The sequence below is a fragment of the Pan troglodytes genome, chromosome 1 (genome assembly GCF_028858775.2).
Source record: "Pan troglodytes isolate AG18354 chromosome 1, NHGRI_mPanTro3-v2.0_pri, whole genome shotgun sequence".
NCBI lineage: Eukaryota > Metazoa > Chordata > Mammalia > Primates > Hominidae > Pan > Pan troglodytes.
The window spans coordinates 85,777,251-85,799,272 of NC_072398.2; the positions used below are offsets into that span (position 1 = coordinate 85,777,251).

A 22,022-nucleotide genomic window follows, 5' to 3' on the forward strand; every position below is an offset into this window, starting at 1 on the left:
AATATTCTCTCCACTTTGTCATTCTTGTTTTGATTTAGTTGGTGGCATCTTTTACCCTGTTATATTCTAATGTCTGCCTGTAAAGGCAATTTTAACCAGGGGCAGGTTAGAAAATCTCTCATCTAAAACAGATAACCTCAAAGACATCTATAAATTAGAAGAGATTTTAAAAATCCTGCTCAAAATCAATATATATATATAAGGAAGGTGAAGAAATCAGAACTGTTGAGTGATTCTTTTCCCTACACTACCTATAAGTCAAAAACAAAACAAATAAATGAAAACTCTGTTGTAGGAGTAAACATTTGATGGAATCAACTGATCTGAAGGAAGATAGTCCAGGCAGTTACTGCTCACCTACATAAGACAATATTCCAGATATAAATCAGGACAGTAAGCGAATGGCTTTAAACAAATCAGGCTAACACACTAACAACAACAACAAAAAAAGCCAAAGGATGTATTACATAATTAAGAGTTAGAAGACAAACTAGTTTTTCTTTTTTCTTTTTTTTTTAAGAAAAGGCAAACTCAAATACTCTGCTATCTATTAAGGGAGATAAAAGAGACTTAAGGTGGAATATAGGGTTGTAAAATACTACTTACAATTCATTTTGCATTTTGAAATTGCATTTATTTTACTTGTAAATCTCCCACTTACTCAAGTCTCTCCAGTTTCATTAATGCCTCCTGGTGTGCGGCGTTTAACTGTTGCATTTTGTCCGCAGAGGATTTCTATTAAAGCAATTTTAATCATCTCATATTAGTGCATTTCAACACAATCAGTGTGTCCAAAATGCTTACTCATACTATAGTTTGAACCATCAGAAATAAAAAATTTAAGATAGAGTTAGGCCTTTATGACAAATGAATTAGGAATTTCTTTACTCAACACAAATGCTGGATTCTCATCATAGGCACTGAGCTCGGTACTGAGAATTCTCAAGAAGACTAACTTATAGGTCTTGACCTTAAGTAGCTAAGCCTCCTTGAGGAGACAGATACAAGAATAAAAACCCACAAAATAGCTTGTTATTTTTAATATAATGGGAACCAACAAGAGTGACATCTAACCCAACTTGGGTAATGGCTGAGAAGAAGGGTGATAGGACATCGTAGAGGTGATAGATGTCTGAGGTGTGTCTTAAAGATAGTAATTAACCAAGCAAAATTATGAGAGTGTGTGTATGTTGGCACATGAATGTGGTAAGCTTTGAAGATTATATGATGTTTAGGAGTTATAAGGTTAGCATGATTTGTGCAAAGAAGTACGGATCTATATAGCTCAGTAAAGCTGAAGCCTAGGGTCTAAGTGTTTGGAGTTACTCTGGTGTTTTTCTAAGAGTATGGTACCCCATTACTGAAGACAAATGGGAAAAATCACACAGATGACCCATAATCTCCCCCAATTCTCTAAATTGTTGATGAAAGGAAAATGAGTTTCTGTCTGTTAAAGAGATTGCCTTGGACTGAATCTGGGGAAGCATGATAAACACCACCACAAACAGTCCAATTATGCCATTATTTAAAAGGCAAATATAAACCTCAAATATGTCCGTTATTTAATAAAAGCTACACTATCTACGCAAACTTCAAAGAAAAAAATGTAAACATATCAATATTCTCTAACATTTCCTAATATAGGAAAACAAGCCTCAGCTACAAGATTTTAAAACAAACAGAACTCAGCCTCTCCATAGTGTTACCAAATTTCAAAGAAAATCTGATTCTGAGATATGCTATCCAGTAACTAAAATCTGCAAGTTAATATAAATATAAAAATGAGTTCAATTCTAAAGGCAATACAGCAATTTGCTGTCTATGACAATCATTTCAAAACAGATTATAAGTTCATAAATAATGTTACTGATCTGGCATGTAACCCCAAAACATATTTAAATCTTACATATTGCCAAAGAAATTCCATATACGTCTCACGGCATGCTTCTCTGAAGTGAATAAAGTTGATAATGCCACTTAAAAACCGACTTGTCCGTTTTGCTTCTAAAATAGAAAGCAAGACTCTTTAAATAAACCTTTGAACTAACATAATATGAAAATGAAAATTCATCCTCTTCCACTATATATTCTGCTCATAATATATAAAATAAAACTGTATAGGATATAACAAAGTGTAGGAAATCTGCTCTAACTTAAAGGTAAAAATTATCTTTGTATTAATAACTAAAAAAAAAGGCAAACCACTTTTGGTCATGAAGGAATAACAGAAACCAGAATTACCCTCCCATATTAAAAAACTAGAAAAACAAAAATACATGAAGCAACAAATTTTAGATGCTGGATAACAGGCAATATAGGACAGCAATCTCCAAGAGAAACAAATGAGGTGAATTCCATTACTGCACCAGCCCATGACTGAAGAGTTTACAGGCTGTACTCCAGAGAAAGAGAACACAAATAAAACTTGTACATCTTGCTGGGTCAAGAAGACAGAGTTTAGAGTTTGCAGAAGCCAAAGCAACTAGGATTTATGGAACTGAGTATTAAGATGAGGAAGCTGTAAAGAGAAAGAGTTCTGGAAATCTGTAGAGGAATCCCCTCAGGTTCTCAGTTAAGTACTAATTAGTTCATGAATATGAAGAAACTACAAAGGCCAGGAAAACAATCAAAAATATTTGAAGGAATAAAAAAAAAAAAATCCAGCAACCAACAAGGTAAAATTCACAATGTCTGGCATCTGCTAAAAATAACCAGACATGCCAAGAAAAAGGACATGATCCATAATAAGAAAATACGATCAATCAACAGAAACATATTAAAACATAACACAAATAACATACATGGTAGATTTAGTAGATAAGAATGTGAAAACAGGCTTTATAAATAAATAAAGGGGACAGAGAAAAGAATCAGCAATATGAAGAAATAAAAGCAAAGATTTTTAAAAAAAGATCTGAATTAAGCTTTTAGAGTTGAAAAATACCTGAAATAAAAATTACACTGATGGGAATAACAGTAGTTCAGACCCAAAATAAAAAGGATTCATGAAATTGAAGACATAATAGAAGTTATCTAAAATAAAGTCCAGAGAGAAAAAAATGAATACAATATCTGTGAGCTGAGAGACAATATCAAACAGCATGACTAATGTGTAATTGGAATCCTACAAAAAGGGACAAAAAGACTTTGACAGAATAGTTGAATATTTTCAAATTAAAAACAATAACCATATCCAAGGAAGTGAACAAACATAAATGGCGGGCAGGGGTGTAGGGGGAGGGAAGAAAGAACAGAAAAACAAACAAACAAAAAACAAAAACAAACACCTAAAAGTCACATTATATTCAAACTGCTAACAACTAGCTTAGAAGGCAAAAAAATCTTAGAAGCAGCCAGAGGAAAACAAAACACATTATATAGAGAGAAACAAAAATAAGAAAAGCAATAGACTTCTCATCAGAAACAATGTAAGCCAGAAGACAATGGAGCAATATATTTAAAGCACTGAAAAAACTGTCAACTAAGAATTCTATACTGTAGTCCCTCAGTATCTGCTAGATATTGGTTCCAAGATGCCTAGAGAACCCAAGTCTGTGGATGCACCAGTCCCTTACACCCGGCATATTGGCTGGGTGTGGTGGCTCACACCTGTAATCCTAGCACTTTGGGAGGCCGAGATGGGCGGATCACAAGGTCAAGAGATTGAGACCATCCTGGCCAACATGATGAAACCCCTTCTCTACTAAAAATACAAAAATTAGCTGGGTGTGGTTACACGCACCTGTAGTCCCAGCTACTCAGGAGGCTGAGGCAGGAGAATCACTTGAACCTGGGAGGCGGAGGTTGCAGTGAGCCGAGACTGTGCCACTGCACTCCAGCCTGGTGACAGAGCGAGACTCCATCTCAAAAACAAAAACAAAAAAAACACAAAAAACAAAACAAGACAAACACACAAAAAATGGCACAGTACAGTCAGCCCTCCATATCTGTGCATTCTGCATCTGCAGATTTAACCAACTGTGGATTGAAAAGTTGACTTTTCATATCCACCGAGTGCTCAAGAAAAATACCTTTTATTTATCCATTTTTCTTTCTTTCCTTCTCAAAAAGAAGCAGGTCTCACTCTGTTGCTCAGGCTGGGATGCAGTGGCACGATCATAGCTCCCTGCAGCCTTGAACTCCTGTTCTCCAGTGATTCTCCCACCTAAGCTGCTGGAATAGCTAGGATTACAGGTATGCATCACTACATCTGGCTCATTTTTAACATTTTTTTGTAGAAAAAGGATCTTGCTATATTGCCCAGGCTGGTCTCAAACTCCTGGACTCAAGCAATTCTCTCACCTTGGCCTCTCAAAGTGATAAGATTACAGGTGAGAGTCACTGCACCTGGCCTCAAGAAAAATACCTTTCAAAAATTAAAGTGAAATAAAGGCTTTTTAACAGCACTACAATAAGTGTTAAATAAAATCCTTCATGTCTAAGAAAAATCATACCAGATGGAAATTTGGTGTACTTACAAGAATGTGAGTTAATATAGAAGACATTTTTCCTCATATAAAAAGTCCCTTTAAAAAAGAAATCATTACATCAAAAAGATTAATGCACTTGTATGTTTATTGTAGCACTATTCACAATAGCAAACATATAAAATGAACCTGCGTCAATCAGTCGAGGATTGGATTTTAAAAATGTGGTATGCGTATACCAGAGAACACTACTCAACCACTAAAAAGAAGAAATAATGTCTTCTGCAGCAATATGGTTGGAACTTGAGGCCATTATCCTAAGTGAAATAACTCAGAAACAGAAAGTCAAATACTGCACATTGTCACTTATAAGTGGGAAATAAACAATGGGTACACATGGACATACAAAGTAGAACAGACACTGGAGACTACAAAATGTGAGAGGGTAGGAGAGGGACAAGGGTTGGAAAATTACTGATTTGGTACAATGTTCACTACTTGAGTGATGGGTGCACTAAAAGCCAAGATTTCACCACTACACAATATATGTATGTAAGAAATGTGGACTTGTACCCACTACATGTATTTTTTAAATGTCAAAATAGAAAATCCTTTAAAAGATAACTGTTTCACACAAATCTAATATCGATTAAGGTGTTTATGATATCTGTAAAAGTAAAATTTATGACACAATAGCACAAAGACCAGTAGTGGAGAAAATAAAAGTATATTATTGTAAGGTATAATATATTTGAAGATAGACAATGGTATGTTAAAGATATATACATGTATACTGAAACTTGGAGCAAATACCATTTTAAAAAGACATATAGCTGATAAGCCAATAACAGACAAGGTAGAATATCTTTTTCATATATAGTATTATATAAAATAAAATTTATTTTAATAGACCAAAATAAGGCAAGAAATGGAGAAAACAGGACTAAAGAACAGGACAAAGAGAAAACAAATAGTATAAAGGTGGACTTAAGCCCAATCATATCAATAATAACATTAAATGTAAATGGTCTAAGACTCTGATTAAAAGACAGAGATAGTGATGTTGAATTTAAAAAGCAAGACCCAACCATATGCTGTCTACAAGAAACCCGTTTTGAATCCAAAGGCACAAGTTACAAGGATCATATGGCATGGTAATACTAATGAAAAGAAACCTGAAGTAGCTATGTTAATATAAAATCAAGTATATTTCAGAACAAAGACTATGTCATCAAGAGGATATAGCAATTCTAAATGTGTACGCTTCTAAAACTAGAGCTTCAAGGTACATAAAACAAAAATTAAAAGAACAGACAAAACAGAAAAACTCACAATCATAGCTGAAGATTTTAACATCTATCAACAGTTCAAAGAACAACCAGGAAAAAAGTCTGTAAGGACCCAGTAGGCTTGAACAACGCTATTAACCAACTGGATCCAATTAACATGTTTAAAACACTCCACTCATCAACAACAGTCCTCATGGAACTTTTACAAGGGTAGACCATGTGGTGGGCTGAATAATAGCACCCAAAGATGTTCAGGTCCTACTCCTTGGAATTTGTGCATGTTATCTTATTTGCAAAGTGGCTTTATAAGTATAATTGAAGATCTTGAAATGAGAAAATTATTCTAGAATATCTAGGTGGGCCCTAAATGCAATCACAAGTGTCCTTATAAGAGGAAAGTAGAGAAAGATTGGACTATACACAGAAAATAGAAAGCAATGTGATCATGAAAGTAGAAACAGATTTAAATATGCTATATTGCTGGCTTCAAAGACAGAAAGGTCATGAGCTGAGAAATGCAACCCTAGAAGCTAGAAAAGGCAAAGAAACTGACTCTCTCCTAGAGCCATCTGAAGGAGTGCAACCTTAGTAACACCTTGGTTTTGGCTCAGTGAAACCAATTTTGAACTTCTGACCACTAGAACTATAGGAGAATAAATGTATGTTATTTTAAGTCACCAAGTTTGTGGTGATTTATTACAGCCATCATAATGAACAAATATAGACCATATTCTGGGCCATAAAATAAGTGTGAATACATTTAAATGGATTCAAATGATACAAAGTATATTCTCTGATCACAAAAGAAATAACTTACAAATCAGTAACAGAAAAAATTGTGGGAAAATCCCCAAATATTTGGAAAGCAGACAACACACTTATAAATAACCCATACATGAAAAAAGAAATCAAAAGGGAAATTAGAAAATATCTTGAACCCAATAAAAATGAAAATACAACATATCAAGGTTTGGGAGATGCAGCTAAAGCAGTGCTAGAGGGAAATTTACAGCAATAAATACCTATATTAGGAAAGAAGAAAGGTATCTAATTAATGGACTTGGCTTACTGCCTTAAAAAAAAAAACTAGAAAAAAAGAGTAAATGAAACCCAAAATAACCATGAAGAAAGAATAACAGTAAGCTCAAAATTCAATAATAATCAAAAACCAGAAATATAGAAAAGTCAATTAAGTCAAAAGCTAGTTCTTTGAAAAGTGATAAGCTGATAACCAGACTGGTTAGGAAAAAAAAAGAATAAACAAATTATTAATGACAGAAATGACAGAGAAGATGTTATTACCTACCCCAATGACATTAAAATAATATGGGAATATAATGAACAATTTTATGTTAACAAATTTGCCAACCCAAAAATTCCTTTAAAAAAATAAATCACCAAAGCTCACTCAGGAGTTTTGACAATAAACAACCAGAATAGCCCTTAACCTATTAAAGACTTTGAATTCTTAATTTATCCCAGAGAGAAAACTGCAATCCAAGATAGATCCACTGGTAAATTCTACCAAATATTCAAAAAAGAAATAAATAATACAAATTTTATAAAACAATTCCCAAAAATGGAAGCGGGAATCTTTCCAAATGTATTGTATGAGACTGGTATATCCTGATACTCAGATCAGTCACTGCAGTGACATTGCAAAAAAACTACAGAACAATATCCATCGTGAACACAGACAAAAAAACTTAATAAAATATTAGCAAATCAAATCTAGCAATATATTAAAAATATATCATAACCAATCAGGACACATCGTGAATGCAAGGTTGGCTTGATATTCAAAAATCAAGTAATGTAATTTGGTAGATTAAAAAAGAGAAAACCCATGATTATCTCACTAGAGGCCGAAAAGGCATTTAATACCCTTCATGATAAAAACTCTCAGTGAAATAAAGTAAAAGCTGTACATTCTGATAAAAAACATCTAAGAAAAATCCTACAACGAATACTTAATAATGAAAGACTAAATGGTTTCCCCCAAGATCAGAAACAAGGTAATGATGACTGCTCTCATCATTTCAATTCGACATTATACTAAAAGTCCTAGCCAGTGCAGAAACGTAAAAAAAAAAAAAAAAAGAATAAAAGGCATCTCGATTAGAAAAAAATTTTGTCCTCAAACAAAAATTGAGAATTGTCAATAAGGAAAATCCTAAGGAACCTACAAAAAAAAATCTACTCAAATAATAAGTGATTTTAGCAAAGTCAATATATAAAAATCAATTGTACTTGTCTACACTAACAATGACTAATCAGAAAATTTAAATTAAATTTACAGAACCACTAAAAATTTGATTTAGGTATAAATTTAACAAAATTTATTATACAAGGCCTGCACTCTGAAATTTATAGAACATCATTATGAGAAATTTAACAGCCTTAATAAATGCAGAGATATAGCATACATATGGATCAGAAGACCCAATATTATTAAATTGTCAAATATCCCCCAAATGAACAATACATTAAAAGTAATCTCAATCAAAATGGCTTTTTCAGGGGAAGAAGGGTAGAAAATGACAAGCTGGAAATACTAAAATACATATAGAGATGCAAAGGACCAGAATAGCCAAAATAATCTTGAAAAAGTTGAAGAAAGAGGAGTAACACTGATTTCAAAACTTACTGTAAAGCTAAATAATCAAAGTACTGCTTGACATAAAGATAGACATACAGATCAATGGAGTAGAATAGGGAGCTCGAAAATAGACAAATATACAGTCAATTAATTTTTAATAGACTTCCTTTTTGAAAGGAGTTTTAAGTTCAAAGTAAATCTAAACAGGAAGTAGATAGTTCCCATATACCTTGGGTCCCCACACATGTACAAACTCTTCTCCACCAACTTCCTTCACCTGAGTGGTATATTTGTTACAACTGATGAACTTGCACTGACACATCATTATCATCCCAAATTCAGTTTACATTAGAGTTCACTCCTGGTACTGTACATTCTGAGTTTCGACACATGCATAATGACAAGTATCTACCATTAGAGTAGCATACAGAGTATTGTTACTGCCCTAAAAATCCTTAATGCTAAAGGGATCCTATTCATCCCTCCCTCACCCCTAACCAGTGGTTTCCACTGATCTTTTCACTGTCTCCACAATATTGCCCTTTCCAGAATGATATATAGCTGTGTAGGCTTTGCAGACTGGCTTCTTTCACTTAATAATATGCATTTAATGTTCCTCTATGTCTTCTCATAGCTTGCTAGCTAATTTCCTTGTAGTGTTGAATAACTTCTATTCTCTAGATGTACTACAGTTTATTCATTCACCAAGGCTACTTTCAAGTTCTGGTAATTATGAATAAAGTTGCTCTAAACATCTGTGTGTAAGTTTTTGTGTGAATATAAGCTTTCGATTCATTTGGGTAAATACCAAGAAGCATGTTTGCTGGATTGTAAAGTTAAGAGTATGGTTGATGCTGTCCTGTCTATAGTGAGTGAGTTCTCACAAGATCTGGTCACTTAAAAGTGTGTGGCACCTTCCCCCTTGTGCTTTTGCTCGCTCTGGCTATGTGACATGTCTGCTCCCCATTTGCCTTCTGTCATGACTAAGCTTCCAGAGGCCTCCCCAAAAGCAAGCAAATGCCAGCATCATGCTTCCTGTATAGCCTGCACAACTGTGAGCCAATTAAATCCCTTTTCTTTATAAATTACCCAGTCTCAGGTATTTCTTTATAGCAATACAAGAATAGCCTAATATACACACCAAATCTCTTAACTTACAGTAAGTTGATGGATAAATATCAAAGTCGAATTAAAGGACAATTAAAGCTAGAATTTTACATTCTAATGTAACATTATGACTATTCTTTTAATGATAAGAGATAATTTCTATATGGTAAATAGTAATTGTTACATTTGATAAAATTGGTATGATGAATCCACTATGCAAAATCATACTTACATATTATTTGTACTCATATTCCCAAATTTATAGAACACTTTTTAAATGGAAGGAGTTTTAAAAAAACATCAGAAAAACAGCTTTTCTGTGGCTCTCAAAAGGAAAAAAAGAAATTCAACAAGATATTAAAAATTCATACTTAAAAAGGGTATATACTTTTTAAAGCCAATTTCCTTGAAGTTGTTTTTTTCCTTTTTTTTTTTTTTTTTTTACATTTACTGATGGAAAGGTGAAATGGTAGATCGAAGCCAGACATTAAAACTGTTTTAAATTCTCACTTACTTGGACATAGAATATCAGCAGTCTCAAAGTCATTCACCCGGCAGATAGGCAAAAATGAGTCCCTTGAAGATGAAGTACAAAAAGACTATTGAAAAGTATTTTGCACATTAAATGCTAAGCTATAGGATATAAACATCTTATTTTCAGAAACAGATTTCTGGATATATTTCTTAAGGTCAGTGGACGAAGCCAGAATTCTACTATAATGTATAACGCTATAGCACTGAAATCTATTTTTTCTGTATATTAATCACGTAGTCATGTAATACTAAAGTATAGTTACAGATTCTAATAAATAGTACATAAACTTGGTGACACTAAGACTCTTTTAAGAACTCAAACCTCTTCACAAAGACGGTAAACAATTTTAGACTTACAGTATCTTAGAAGTTCAATTGAAAATATGCTGAGAAAGTGGCACAGTTGGAGGCAGTTCTGTTTGATGACAGTCTACAATTTTGAAAGTTTGAATGAATGTATATGGGATGAAATGAAAAGGAACATAGTAGGTATTCCTTACCAAGGAAAACCATGTCATTAAGAAAACTTAATGTAATATAAATACGAATGTAGACAAAGACAATAAAATCACTCTTTACTCACAGATGAGTAACTAAATTGCTGAATGGTAAGAAGCCTTCCATTAAATGTGGGTACATGACTTCAGAGTTCACTGGCATCTAAATGCAATAAACCACAAAATCAACATTACACATTGATTAGACAAAATGAGAAAAATCTTCAACCAAGATCAAAATATATTAACTCACTATCACTAAATTAAAAACCTTAATACCTATCCTAGTATAAATACAGAGTTTTCATCATTATTAATGCTAGGTTCACAGTAGGTGCTTAATAAAGATTTTTAAATGAATTTTAAAAATGGAATAAGGTTAGCATTTACTAAATATCAGGTACTATGCAAATAATTTGCTAAAAGCTCAGTTGCCTCATTTCAATTGTTTCAATCTTACTGCATATCTTCTACTCTAATTTGGGAGTTCTTCCTGAAAAGAGAACAATATGAAGACTTAGCTATTGTTTATTGTAGTCTCTGAAAACAAACCTATAAATCTATAACAATTGCATAACATCAATGATCTGTGTCATTTAAGCCTTTTACTATGGTTTTCATCTTACTAAAGCTATGGATATAAACCATTATTATGCATAAGATCCCATTGTAAGTGACACTAATTTTATATGTCTTTGAATTTGTTAAAAATAAAGTCAAGAACTTCCTATCCTAAAAGCCAGTATGCATTGTAAGCAGAACTGCAGCAAAACCAAACAAACAAACAAACAAACAAAACCCATAATTTTGCCTCATCTTAAACTCACCATGTAAAAATGTTCCAGTCGAATTCCATATACTATCTGTAATGCTCTCATGTAGATCATGTGCAAGACTTCAGGCTACAGCAAAAAACAACTTTGAATACTCCGATGCATAACTCTAAAGCTATGTCACTATCATCATTACCATACAATATTATAATCGATGAAAGCAAAGAAGAAAAAGGCAACAAAATTATTCCATTTCCCTTGAAATATTCCTTAATTTTTCCAAATTTTAAAACACCTTATGATGCTTAGTTTGCTCATATATAAGTGGTCAATGGGATCAGCTGTTTAAGAATGAGAGCGAGTATATCCAAATCCAATCCAAGCAACCCATCCACCTTAGGAAATGGAAGAAGAAGAGTTAATCTTTCAGAACAGGCTGTCAGGCATGTGGCAGAAATAATGGCACATGGAAAATGTGTGTGTGTGTGTGTGTGTTTTAAAGAACACAGGAAACCTTGTTTGCTGCCATAGATATTAAGGTTTCCTTAGATTTGAAGTTTAAGGGAACACTTGATCAGGAGGTATAAATGTAATAGGGTTATATAGAATTTTAAAAACCGGATCTTCTAAAACAGCAGTTCCTAAATGCTGACCTGTGAATCTGTTCTGATCCATATATTAATACAAGTTTATTGGGTGAGCATTAAGACGGGAAATATAGGGAAAACGTGGTAATCTTTTAAGAAAGCTGAATTTACTCAGTTTGAAGACATCAGTTATTCTAAGGTATTTCTTCCATTTTCAAGAATCAAAGAGGGTAGTAACATCAGAAAGTCTGAGTTCTACACCATTACACCAGGTTTTACTATGTTATCACTTCAAGTCCAACACAAGAAACTGGAAGGAGACTTTGGGATTTTCTGTGACACATAAATAGTTCATTTTGTATTTAATAACTAAAGATATAAAAAACAATACCTGTCAAAACAAGTCAATTCCCCCTGGGGCATAATGCATGAAAATTAATCTGTAGGCTTCCAAAGAGGATTATTTCTAAGCATTTTTTGTGGTTGAAAACCACTTGGAATAAGTTCCTTCAAGCCCTATCAATAAATGATACTCTCAGACCACCATTCCAATAATAATAATAAAAAATTTAATATACTTTAATATGGTTTAGAAGCTTTTTTTTTAAGAAAACGACTATATTAAAGAATTGAATCCTAATGGGAATGTAGAAGTCACCACACATATAAACTTAGTGTTATTTTTAAATTATGCTAGGTGAGAGATTCTCTCTCAATGAAAATGACTGGTCTCCATCAAATAGGAGGCCATATCCCTTTCTTGCCACACAATAGACCTAGTAGCTTACTTTTTCCCTAAATACCATTATCCACATGCAAACATAACCACCTTTTACCTTTGGATTTGGATAAAGATCATTCTTGGTGAGGTTTTTACCATCAGCTCCTGTTAAGATCTTATTGCGAATATGAATCACAATCTCAGCTACATTATATCTGGGGAAAGACAATGTTTCCATCTTGGAAGTTTCCTGTTAATCTGAAGGAAGAAAAAAAAATGAGAAATACCACATGATCAGTAGTTCTCATTATCTGGAAACTAATAAACATAATGACAAAATGAACGAGCCAAAGCTGAACTATTCATAGTAGTGTTAACTATCATCAAATATCTTAGTAAGATACAGACAAGTATTTATATATGTATCCTAAAATTACTTTTATTCTAAGGTGACACAGTTATTTTCTGCTAATTTTCCTAGTGTCGTTCTCTTTTGTAGGAAGAGAACAACACATTTGGGAAGGAGGACTTTGGTTGAATAGACAGATGAGAAACCACGTGCTTCTCTTTTACATTTGAGGGCCACGGAGCTTAACAAGACCAATCCTAATAATTAATTCTCAAAGCAAGGCATATAGGCAACATCATCAGCAGAAGCTATATATAAACAACAGTAATATAGGGCATAAAAAATTGTATTCAATTTTGACATCCTATTCAATACATATATAGTGAGATGGCTAACAAGGTTGTAGATGCAAATAGAAGAGAGAAAAAAAACTGAGTAAGAATAGATGATACAATTGATAGGAAATCCTATCACCAGAGTGAGAATTTTAAGAAAACAAAAAACCATTTCTCCTAATGTCTTCACGTAGTGAGTTATTCCTACCTGTGTCCCCCTAGCGTAGTAGTTCTCTAACTTTATCACCAAGGGCACATCTGGCAATGGCTGAAGACATTTTTGGTTGTCAGCACAGGAGTGTGGGTGCAACTAGAATCTAGTGGATAAAGACCAGGGATGCTGCCAAACATCTTACGATGTATAGGGTGGCCCCCCACAGCAAAGAATTATCCAGTTCAAAAGGTCAATAAATGCTGATGTTAAAAAACCTTGTACCTGTAATCTCAGCACTTTGGGAGGCCAAAGCATGTGGATCGCTTGAGCCCAGGAGTTTAAGACCAGCCTGGGCAACATGATGAAACCCCATCTCTACAAAACACATAAAAATTAGCCAGGCATGGTGGCCTATGCCTGTAGTCCCAGCCACTTGGGAGGCTGAGGTGGGAGGATCACTTGAGCCTGGGAAGCAGAGGTTGCAGTGAACTGAGATCGCACCACTGCACTCCAGCCTGGGTGACAGAGACCCTGTGTCAAAAAAAAAAAAAAAAAAAAAGAAAGAAAAGAAAAGAAACCTTGTCCTAGAGCCTTGCATTTACCCGTTATAATACTTGTTGCAATGTACTGGAATTATGTTTAAAGAACTCTGACACCACATTGTGAGATACCAGTAAGTAAGGATCTTTTCATTTTCTTCATATCTCTCCCTGTAACCACAAAAATAGCACTAGTAACAGCAAGAGAGAAATGAGCAGCAATAGCAGTCACTGCTATTGCTCTCAGCCACTCCCTTAAATACCTGTTGTGTTACCTTCAGATCCCCTACTCTCCAGTGAAGCAAAATGATCTCAGAGACCCAAAGTGAATATATTCAATTTTGCAAACAAATTGAAATGGGCCACAATTCTGATAATCTATTTCTTTAGGCTCCTAATATTTTTTTAGAATTTTAGGGTTAAAAAGGGGAGCTTTGGCAATTTGCCTAACCTCTAATAAATGGAAGCCATTCTAAGCAACCATTAACAAATAACTTCCCAATTCAACTTGAACATGTGACAACATCACAGAATTCACTCTCAATGCAACTTTTTCCCACTTTATTATGGTTCCAAATTAAATAACTCTTCCTCATAGTGTGTGGAAATATGTTTTGTTGTAATTTTACCTCCTGGTCCTATGTACAGTCACTGCAACTAAATAGAATATATTAATCTCTGTTTACATGACACCATTTTCAAAAACATGAAGAAAGCTATTACACCTCTGCTAAGCCCTCCCTTCTTTAAAGTAAGTATAATTTCTTTATGTATGGCTATATGTAACTTCAAAATACTCCTTATATGACATTGTTTTAGAAACTACCATCTTATTCATCTTCCTCTAACACACACTATTTTGTAAATGTCTTCTTAAAATGTAGTGCCCAAACTGAACACGACACTCCAGATGTGGTCAGTCTAGGGCACAGTATTAATGGCCTCTGCTGTAGCACTTACTGATCAACTGAAACTCCAAGAACTTCATCATAACCGTTTTGTATCAAGGCGGCTTCTCCCTGTTCTTTTTTCCCCCCTTTTCCTCTCTTTTTTTTTGGTCACATCTGCTGTGTCACTTGTGTTCTTGTTGTATAAATTGATTATTTGAACCTTAAGCAAGGATTTGTACTTTCTACCATTAAATTTCATGATTGCAAGCTTTCCTTTTAGAGCTAAGACCTTTTGTCTATTTTTTTTTCTTTGAGGCAGGGTCTCAGTTTGTCATCCAGGCTGGAGTGCAGTGTGGCACAATCACAGCTCACTGCAGCCTCGACCTCCCAGGCTCAAGCTATCCTCCTGCCTCAGCCTCCCAAGTAGCCAGGACTACAGCAGGCATACACCACCACACCCTGTTAATTTGTGTGTGTGTGGAGATGGGGTCTCACTATGTTGCCCAGTCTGGTCTTGAACTTCTGGGCTCAAGTGATCCTCCCACCTCAACCTCCCAAAGTGCTGGGATACAAGCATGAGCCACCTTGCCAGGCCACAGAGCTGGGATCTTTTGGAATCCAGATTCTGATGCATCACATATTAGATGTTCCCTTCAGCATAAATATGCATTCTACATTTTCATCTAAGTCACAGCCTTAAAAACTGTTCATAAAAGGACTGGACCAAAAAAAGACTTCAGAAAAAGTCACTTTTCCAAAAAACTGCATCTGAATTAGAGAGTATTGCAATAGAAAGTGTAGGTGTAAAGTATCTTCATAATTATTATCACTCGTTCCTCTCTTCTCTAATGTTTGGCACTCTGCTATCAGATTAATCCTTATAAAAACACTTAACGCATCATATAATATTTGTATGAAAATACTTCAATTACTCACCTTACCCACCATATCAAATTCAAATTTTTCTGCTAGGCTTCTAAACCCTTTAATAATTGAATGAAATTTCTGCTCCAAGTTAGTCTCCTAACTTTCCAAACTTCCAGTATTTCCTTTTGGAACCTCCTCCAATATCCAAATTCTATCATTCTTTCCAAGTACAATTTCAGTTACAATTTATTCATTAACGAGAGATGAAGAAAGACACTTTCCAACTACATAGTTTGAGCTCCTAGGTGGGATAAAGTATATAAATGACTTAATATATATGCAGTAATACTCTAACCAGTAGCAAAGATTAACCGCTAATTACTCATCTGGTTTCTCATTTATTTGCAGCACCACGATGCTGAGCAGAGTGAGTAGGTACTAAAAGTACTCTGTTAAATTTTACACACTTCCTTTTGTTAAAATAAACTATTTGTGGACATCACAGTTCCACAAGGCAGAGATTAAACAAAAATAAACAGAAATGGCTCCCAACTTCAATGAATTAAGTAAAACGTTCCTTGAACTTTTAAAGGGAACAATGATCGCGTTACGCATGCGTAGTGCTATATATGCGCTGCTCTTTTCCTTTGAATTTTGGATTAGGTGTGATATTTTTGCCTTTTCATTCATGGTTTTGGATTTGGTTAAGAAACGTTTGGCAACGGAGATGTGTAAAAAGCTGACAAGCATCTGCAGCCAAATAAACCACATTACCACCGCCTTTCCAAAAATCACACATAAATGTATGCCTAAATTGAACAATTTCAGCTCAAGCTCGTCTTCTTCGGTCTATGCTGCACCAGAAAACACCCGTTAGTTTAGTAGGAACTGAGCTCTGGTTGTTTCTGGGACTAAAATCAAATAAAAAATAACGATGGGCCCGCCCCTCACCTCCCAGGCTCTGGTTTCTTCCGCCTCCTCCCACCGCTGAGCACGACGAAAACACCGCCAGGCCCAGCGTCCCGGCACCTGCCCGCGCCTTGGGATGGAGAAGGCGTCTGTCTGCAGGCTTCCTTCCTCCGTCCTGTCGCGCTCACCTACAGTGCCGGCCGCTGACAGGAAGACGGCGAGTTCGGCGAGCAGCTACAAGCAAAGTCAAAAATCAGCAAACGTCAACCGTCGTCACTTTTCAAACTTGCCGCCTCCTACTGGAAGTCCCGCCCCATTCCGCCAAGCCCACGTCCAACCCCGACGGATGCCGGTTGGGCTCAAGAGACGCCAGGCAGGTGAGACTGGAGTTGTCATGGAAGGGGCAGGGCGCAGGGCGGAACCATTGCTCGCGGAGCTGGCGTCGAGTCGGAACCTCGGACTGCAGGAAGTGGGAGCACCGCGGTTTCGGGGAAGAGACCGGGGTTGAGCGTCTAGCCCAGCTCAGCGTGACTTCCGCCAGCGTTTAGAACGTTTTCGGGGTCCGAGTTGAAGAGCAAAACCAAGTGAAGGAAACTTCACTAAGTTCAGGGTGACAAGGGAGGAAGTACAGAGGTAATTTATAGAATTCCAGAGTAATAATAACTTGTTGAACATTGATTATGTGCCGGGTTTTGTTAGATGCTTATAAGCATCATCTCATTTAGACTTCATTAAAGGGAAGAAAAGGGAGAGTGGAGAGATACTATCATCCCCTCAGGTGAGGGCTCTGAATCAGAGAATGCAGTTCTCTGCGCACAGTAGTTCACAAGTAGCATAGCTTGGAGATGAACACACATCCTCTGACTCTGTGCTCATAAGCACGACTTCAAGAGGTGGAAGGAACATAACAGTTCATCTGGTCAAATCCTCTCGCTTTTACAGATATGAAAACTGGACTCAGAGGGAAGTGATTTGTTAGAAGTTATACAGTAAGTGGGACTGTAAAGTAGAAACCAGGTCTCCTGATTTTAGCTTCTCCCTCTTCGATCAGTGCTTTTCACCTCTGAACTGTTCCCCAAATTTGCACATTCCTGAGTGAGTTGCATTCTTCAGATAAGGGGCCCTGAAATCTGTATTTTTTTACATGGTATTTTGTTTGTTTGTTTTGGCAAGAGTGGAAACACTGCATTTAACACAAGTTAGGAAGCCATGGCAGGCCTAGTTGTCAGGGGAGAAAGCCATTAAGTTTTATTGAGGTTTGGGACACGAGAAGACGTAATAGGACTTGTATCTGGTCACAGAGTAGAGCATCATCTGGTGACAGTCGTGTGTTGGATGGGGAACCTGAACTGAATTATGTGAAAAAAGTGCTAGAAAGGTTGTATTGAATGTAGACACAAATTCCTTTGCTTTGTCCTGTCCTGAAGAACTAAACCTATTGATAGTGAAGTCTATACCAATTCTAAATAAAAATACATTTCATATCATTAGTTCAGGGCTTTTGTCTTTCCTTTCAATGTCTATTTACTGATGTAAGTCTCAAAGTCGGAATCTAGTAAGACCCAAAAGGAGATTAAGAAAATAGATTTTAAAAAATTTTAGAGTCAGTGAGGAAAGCAGAAAAAAGAGACCTGTTTCATTGACACTTGCCAAATCAAATTGATTACTGATACGTGCATAATTTCCACCAAATTATATGTCCTTAGAGGCAGGGAAGGGAACCATAGCGTAGTGACTGAGAGCACATCTCTACGGTCAAAGGGAATTGGATTGAAATCCCTGATCACACCATTTACTACCTAGGTGGACTTAGGCGAGCTATTTAACCTAACTGAGCTCGTTTCTGCATCTTTAAAATAGGGTGACAGTTCTCTCTGCTTTATAGGGTATCATGAAGATTAAGTGAATTAGTTCCTGTAGAGTGCTTAATTAAGTGCCTGGCAAAATTGTGAGTACTTGAAAAGTATTAGCTGTTATTTTGACTATTATTATTTATACATGGTCCCTAGGAAAATACCTTGCAAGTGGCAAGTGCTCAACAAATGTCTAAATTGTTGTTGAGAATCTAGAAAAAAAAACCAAGCGATTTATGTGAAAGCCAAGATTAGAATGGACCATGGAGAAAAATGAGGCAAAGGAAGAAAAGAGCAAGACAACCATTTTGTTGTATCAACAATAAATATTGTTTATTTGGGGGTTAATATTACTATTGATGTGATAAATTGAGTTATATTAGAAGTAAATTATTTATTTAAAAAATGAGTGTTTATTCAAATTACCTTAATTAGAAGGTTAAATCTGACTTTTTAAAACTTTTAGTTGCCTGATACTGGTCAGTGTAAGGTAGAAGGTGGAACATCAGAATTCTCACCCTAGACATTAGTCTAAGAGTTTTGTTATCACCCATAAAAACACAGACTATGGCAGAAAACTTTAGTATTCTTTCTGATTGTAGCATCATAATTTTATACCCTCACCTGTGCTACATTTGCCCTACTATTTCATTTTCCCTGACAGCACTCCTGCTAATACCTCCCTTCACAGCCTAGACTGCATGGTTTATCAGCATCCAAACTTCCTGTGTCTGATGCCTCTGACCCAGGTGCCTGTCAAAATCTTATCCCTGAATCTTGTCTGTAAATCCTTAGCTGGAAACACTGGAGAAAATGACACAAAGTGACATATGACAGATTGTCAGTCTCCATCTTCAGCTCTTTCCCTGATTCCTGACAATCCTTTAATTTATCATCAGTAATTTCCCTGTCCTGTAACTTTCAGTGATTTCTCACAAACTTTACCCTTTCTTCATTCCTCTTCCCAACCTAAATTCCTCTCTTTAATAGAAAGTGACCAGAGTGGTCTTAAAGGTGTGTTTCAAGCACATAACACATTCGTATGCATCTGCAATTTGTTGTGTCTATTGCCTTTCTAATTTTAATTTCATGTTCCTTTTCTAGACTGCACTTTAAATTCTGGATGACAGACCTATCAGGACTGAGTGGACCTTTGAGTGACAAGATGGGGGTGTTCCAAAGAGACCATAGCAGCCTGCAGCTAGGACTTTAATGCAAGTGGTGATGCTGTGATATCTAGTGCTTTAAACAAATGTCTTTTTTTAAGTGACAGGGTTTCCAAATTGTTATTTCTACTTTAACAGATCAATAGGGACAAAAAGTTGATTCACTTGGTCTAATGTGGTAGGAATAGGTGAAATACTAAGACTGGATCCTACACTCTACTTCCCATCAGGCACCCATTCTTATGAATAGAGATTCCACAGGGGCCACACACAATCCCAGTACTTTTTTCCCAGTTAATTGAGAAAATTAAAGCCATCATACAATATATAACTTCCTCCCTCTCCACTTCTGTCAGTGCCACATATATCCACCTGTCTTATTTGTCTGTCTCAGAAAATGAAATGTGCTTCCTCCACCAATGTATGACCACTGTTTCTTGTTCTAGACCTCTCTTCTGCATTTGGTATCATTGATCAAACCCTCCTTGAAACTCGTTTTGCATTTCTCCCATCTTTTTCTACCTGTCTCATGCTTCTTGGGGGTCTTTTTTTCTCTGCCTACCCATTAAATAGTATTTCCCAAAGTTCCAGCCTTGAGTTGTTTTCTGTCTGTATCTTCCCTGTGAGCACTGTCCACTCATTGTTTTAACCTATTTGCTCATGGATTCTAAAACTACTGCTATTCCTGACCTGTTCCTTGAAGTTCCGACTTTCGGGAGGCTCACGAGCCCTTCAAACTCTAATTTGTCCTTTGCTTTCATTTGTACTCCCAATTCTATCTCATCTCACTGCTTTCAGCCGTAACTACTACCACCCCCACCTACACCGCCAAATCCATCTTGTAAGTAGCAGCCAGAATGACCAGTCTCAAATGTAAATCTATTTCACTTGCCTCTTTAATTTTCTAATCTTCCTCTGCAGTCACCTTCAAGATAGTCCAACTCCATGGCCTGGTGTGCTAGGGTCTTCATTATCTTGCCACTGTTTTCCTTCCCAGTCTTGTTTCCCTTTCCAGTACCATCTCCCATCCTACCCACTTCGCATTCATGAGGCTGCTTTACACCTGAGACCTTTTGCATTCTTGTTGACTTTGTCTGGACTGTCTTTATTTTCTTTGGCTGACTCTTCCTTATCCTTACTAATTTTTTAGGGCTCTTGCAAGAAGCCTTTCCTTGTTCCATAGTCTGAGTTAGTTGACTTTTCTCTCTGCTTTCTTGACATTTGTGGGTTCATTCAGAAAATATTCATTGAACCCTTATTTTGTGCCAGACACTGAGCTAGATACTAGAAATATAATAATGAACAAGCAAATATGGCAATAACCAATCTAATAATTTCCTGACAGAGTTTACATTCTCATAGGGAAAAAAGAAAAAAAAAAAGGCAGTTCAGTCTTATTGGCTCCATGCTTGATAATAGCTAGGAATTGAAAGGGTAAATAACAAGTATTCTAGATAGAGGCTAACAGTGTTTATGAAGAAGAACACAGTCTAGGAACTGAGAGATTCTAGACAGGGGTGGAGAGGTAAACAGGGACCAGATCATGAAGAACATTAGTGATGATGTCACAAAGTTTGGACTCCTTCTTAAGGCTAATAGTAACTTTGAATGGTTTCAACATGATTAGGTTAGTATTTAGATGATGAATCACTACTCTGAGAAAAAGAACTCAAAGGGCAGCAATACCAGAAAGAAGGAAACCAGTTAGGAGATAATTGTAGTAATCCAGGGAAAGAAAGATGGCAGTTTATACTGGGGCATTGCCAGTGTGGATAGAAATAGATCTCAGAAGAATTTTAGGAAGTAGAAGTGGCAAAACTTGGTGACTGAATTGTGAGGGCAGAAGTGGGAGAAATCAAGGATAGAGTTTCTTAAACAAGCTTTAGTGAAGACAGGGACTACCCTATTTGCTCTCATGTATCCACAGCTTAGCACAAATCTTTATACGCTGGAGATGCTTGATAAGTACGAGTGAAATTTTCTGGCCTGAGTACCCAGATAAATGGGATGCCAGTCTCTGATTTAGGTAACAGAGAGGCAGACTCACTTGGGAGGTAACTGGTGATTCAGCTTTAAACATGTCAAGCTCAACATGCCTGTGAAACATACACATGACAATGTCCAGATACATGGCAATTGGATGAATGATTCTGAAACTCAAAAAGAGAGGTCTGAGATGGATTCTTTGCATACTTACAAAAAAAAAGTTTATATTATATTGAAATGATCTGTTTTGTGCCTGTCTCCACTATTACACAGGGCTGGTTCTTAATGACCTTTGATGTTCTAACACCTAACACCATGCCTGGTACAAACTGCACGCTCAATTAGTATTTGTTGTTGAACTGAACTCCTTTTGAGACATGATGCGTCTAACAAAGTAATAGTAGTAGCCTCTGAGGAGGGAAACTAGCAGGTCAGAGTGA

General features: G+C 36.0%; 2 protein-coding genes across 10 annotated transcripts in view; one reads left to right on the forward strand and one right to left on the reverse strand.

Moving 5' to 3' along the window:
• NUF2 (NUF2 component of NDC80 kinetochore complex) overlaps window positions 1-17,003 on the reverse strand; it is a 34,032-nt gene extending 17,029 nt beyond the window's left edge. Inside the window, exons 1-8 of one of the 4 annotated variants that reach the window (XM_016931351.3) lie at window positions 16,766-16,928; window positions 15,738-15,969; window positions 12,650-12,792; window positions 11,281-11,355; window positions 10,540-10,616; window positions 9,937-9,998; window positions 1,907-2,004; window positions 662-735 (exon numbers count right to left, since the gene is read on the reverse strand). In XM_016931351.3, the coding sequence (XP_016786840.1) occupies window positions 662-735; window positions 1,907-2,004; window positions 9,937-9,998; window positions 10,540-10,616; window positions 11,281-11,355; window positions 12,650-12,772 (509 nt within the window). In that variant the 5' untranslated portion in view covers window positions 12,773-12,792; window positions 15,738-15,969; window positions 16,766-16,928. Of the gene's footprint in view, window positions 1-661; window positions 736-1,906; window positions 2,005-9,936; window positions 9,999-10,539; window positions 10,617-11,280; window positions 11,356-12,649; window positions 12,793-15,737; window positions 15,970-16,619 lie in introns of all 4 variants that reach the window. The other 3 variants (XM_063795796.1, XM_001174497.4, XM_001174484.6) reach the window with 3 other exon arrangements.
• Window positions 16,714-22,022, forward strand: part of LOC134808622 (uncharacterized) — a 76,899-nt gene continuing 71,590 nt past the window's right edge. For 2 of the 6 annotated variants that reach the window (XR_010151964.1, XR_010151969.1), the window contains exons 1-2: window positions 16,714-17,210; window positions 19,535-19,644. Coding sequence is in view for 1 of the 6 variants with exons in the window: in XM_063795801.1 (XP_063651871.1) it covers window positions 16,714-16,954 (241 nt within the window). In the remaining 5 variants the exon portion in view is untranslated. Of the gene's footprint in view, window positions 17,211-18,462; window positions 21,803-22,022 lie in introns of those variants that run through there. The other 4 variants (XR_010151962.1, XR_010151963.1, XR_010151965.1 and 1 more) reach the window with 3 other exon arrangements.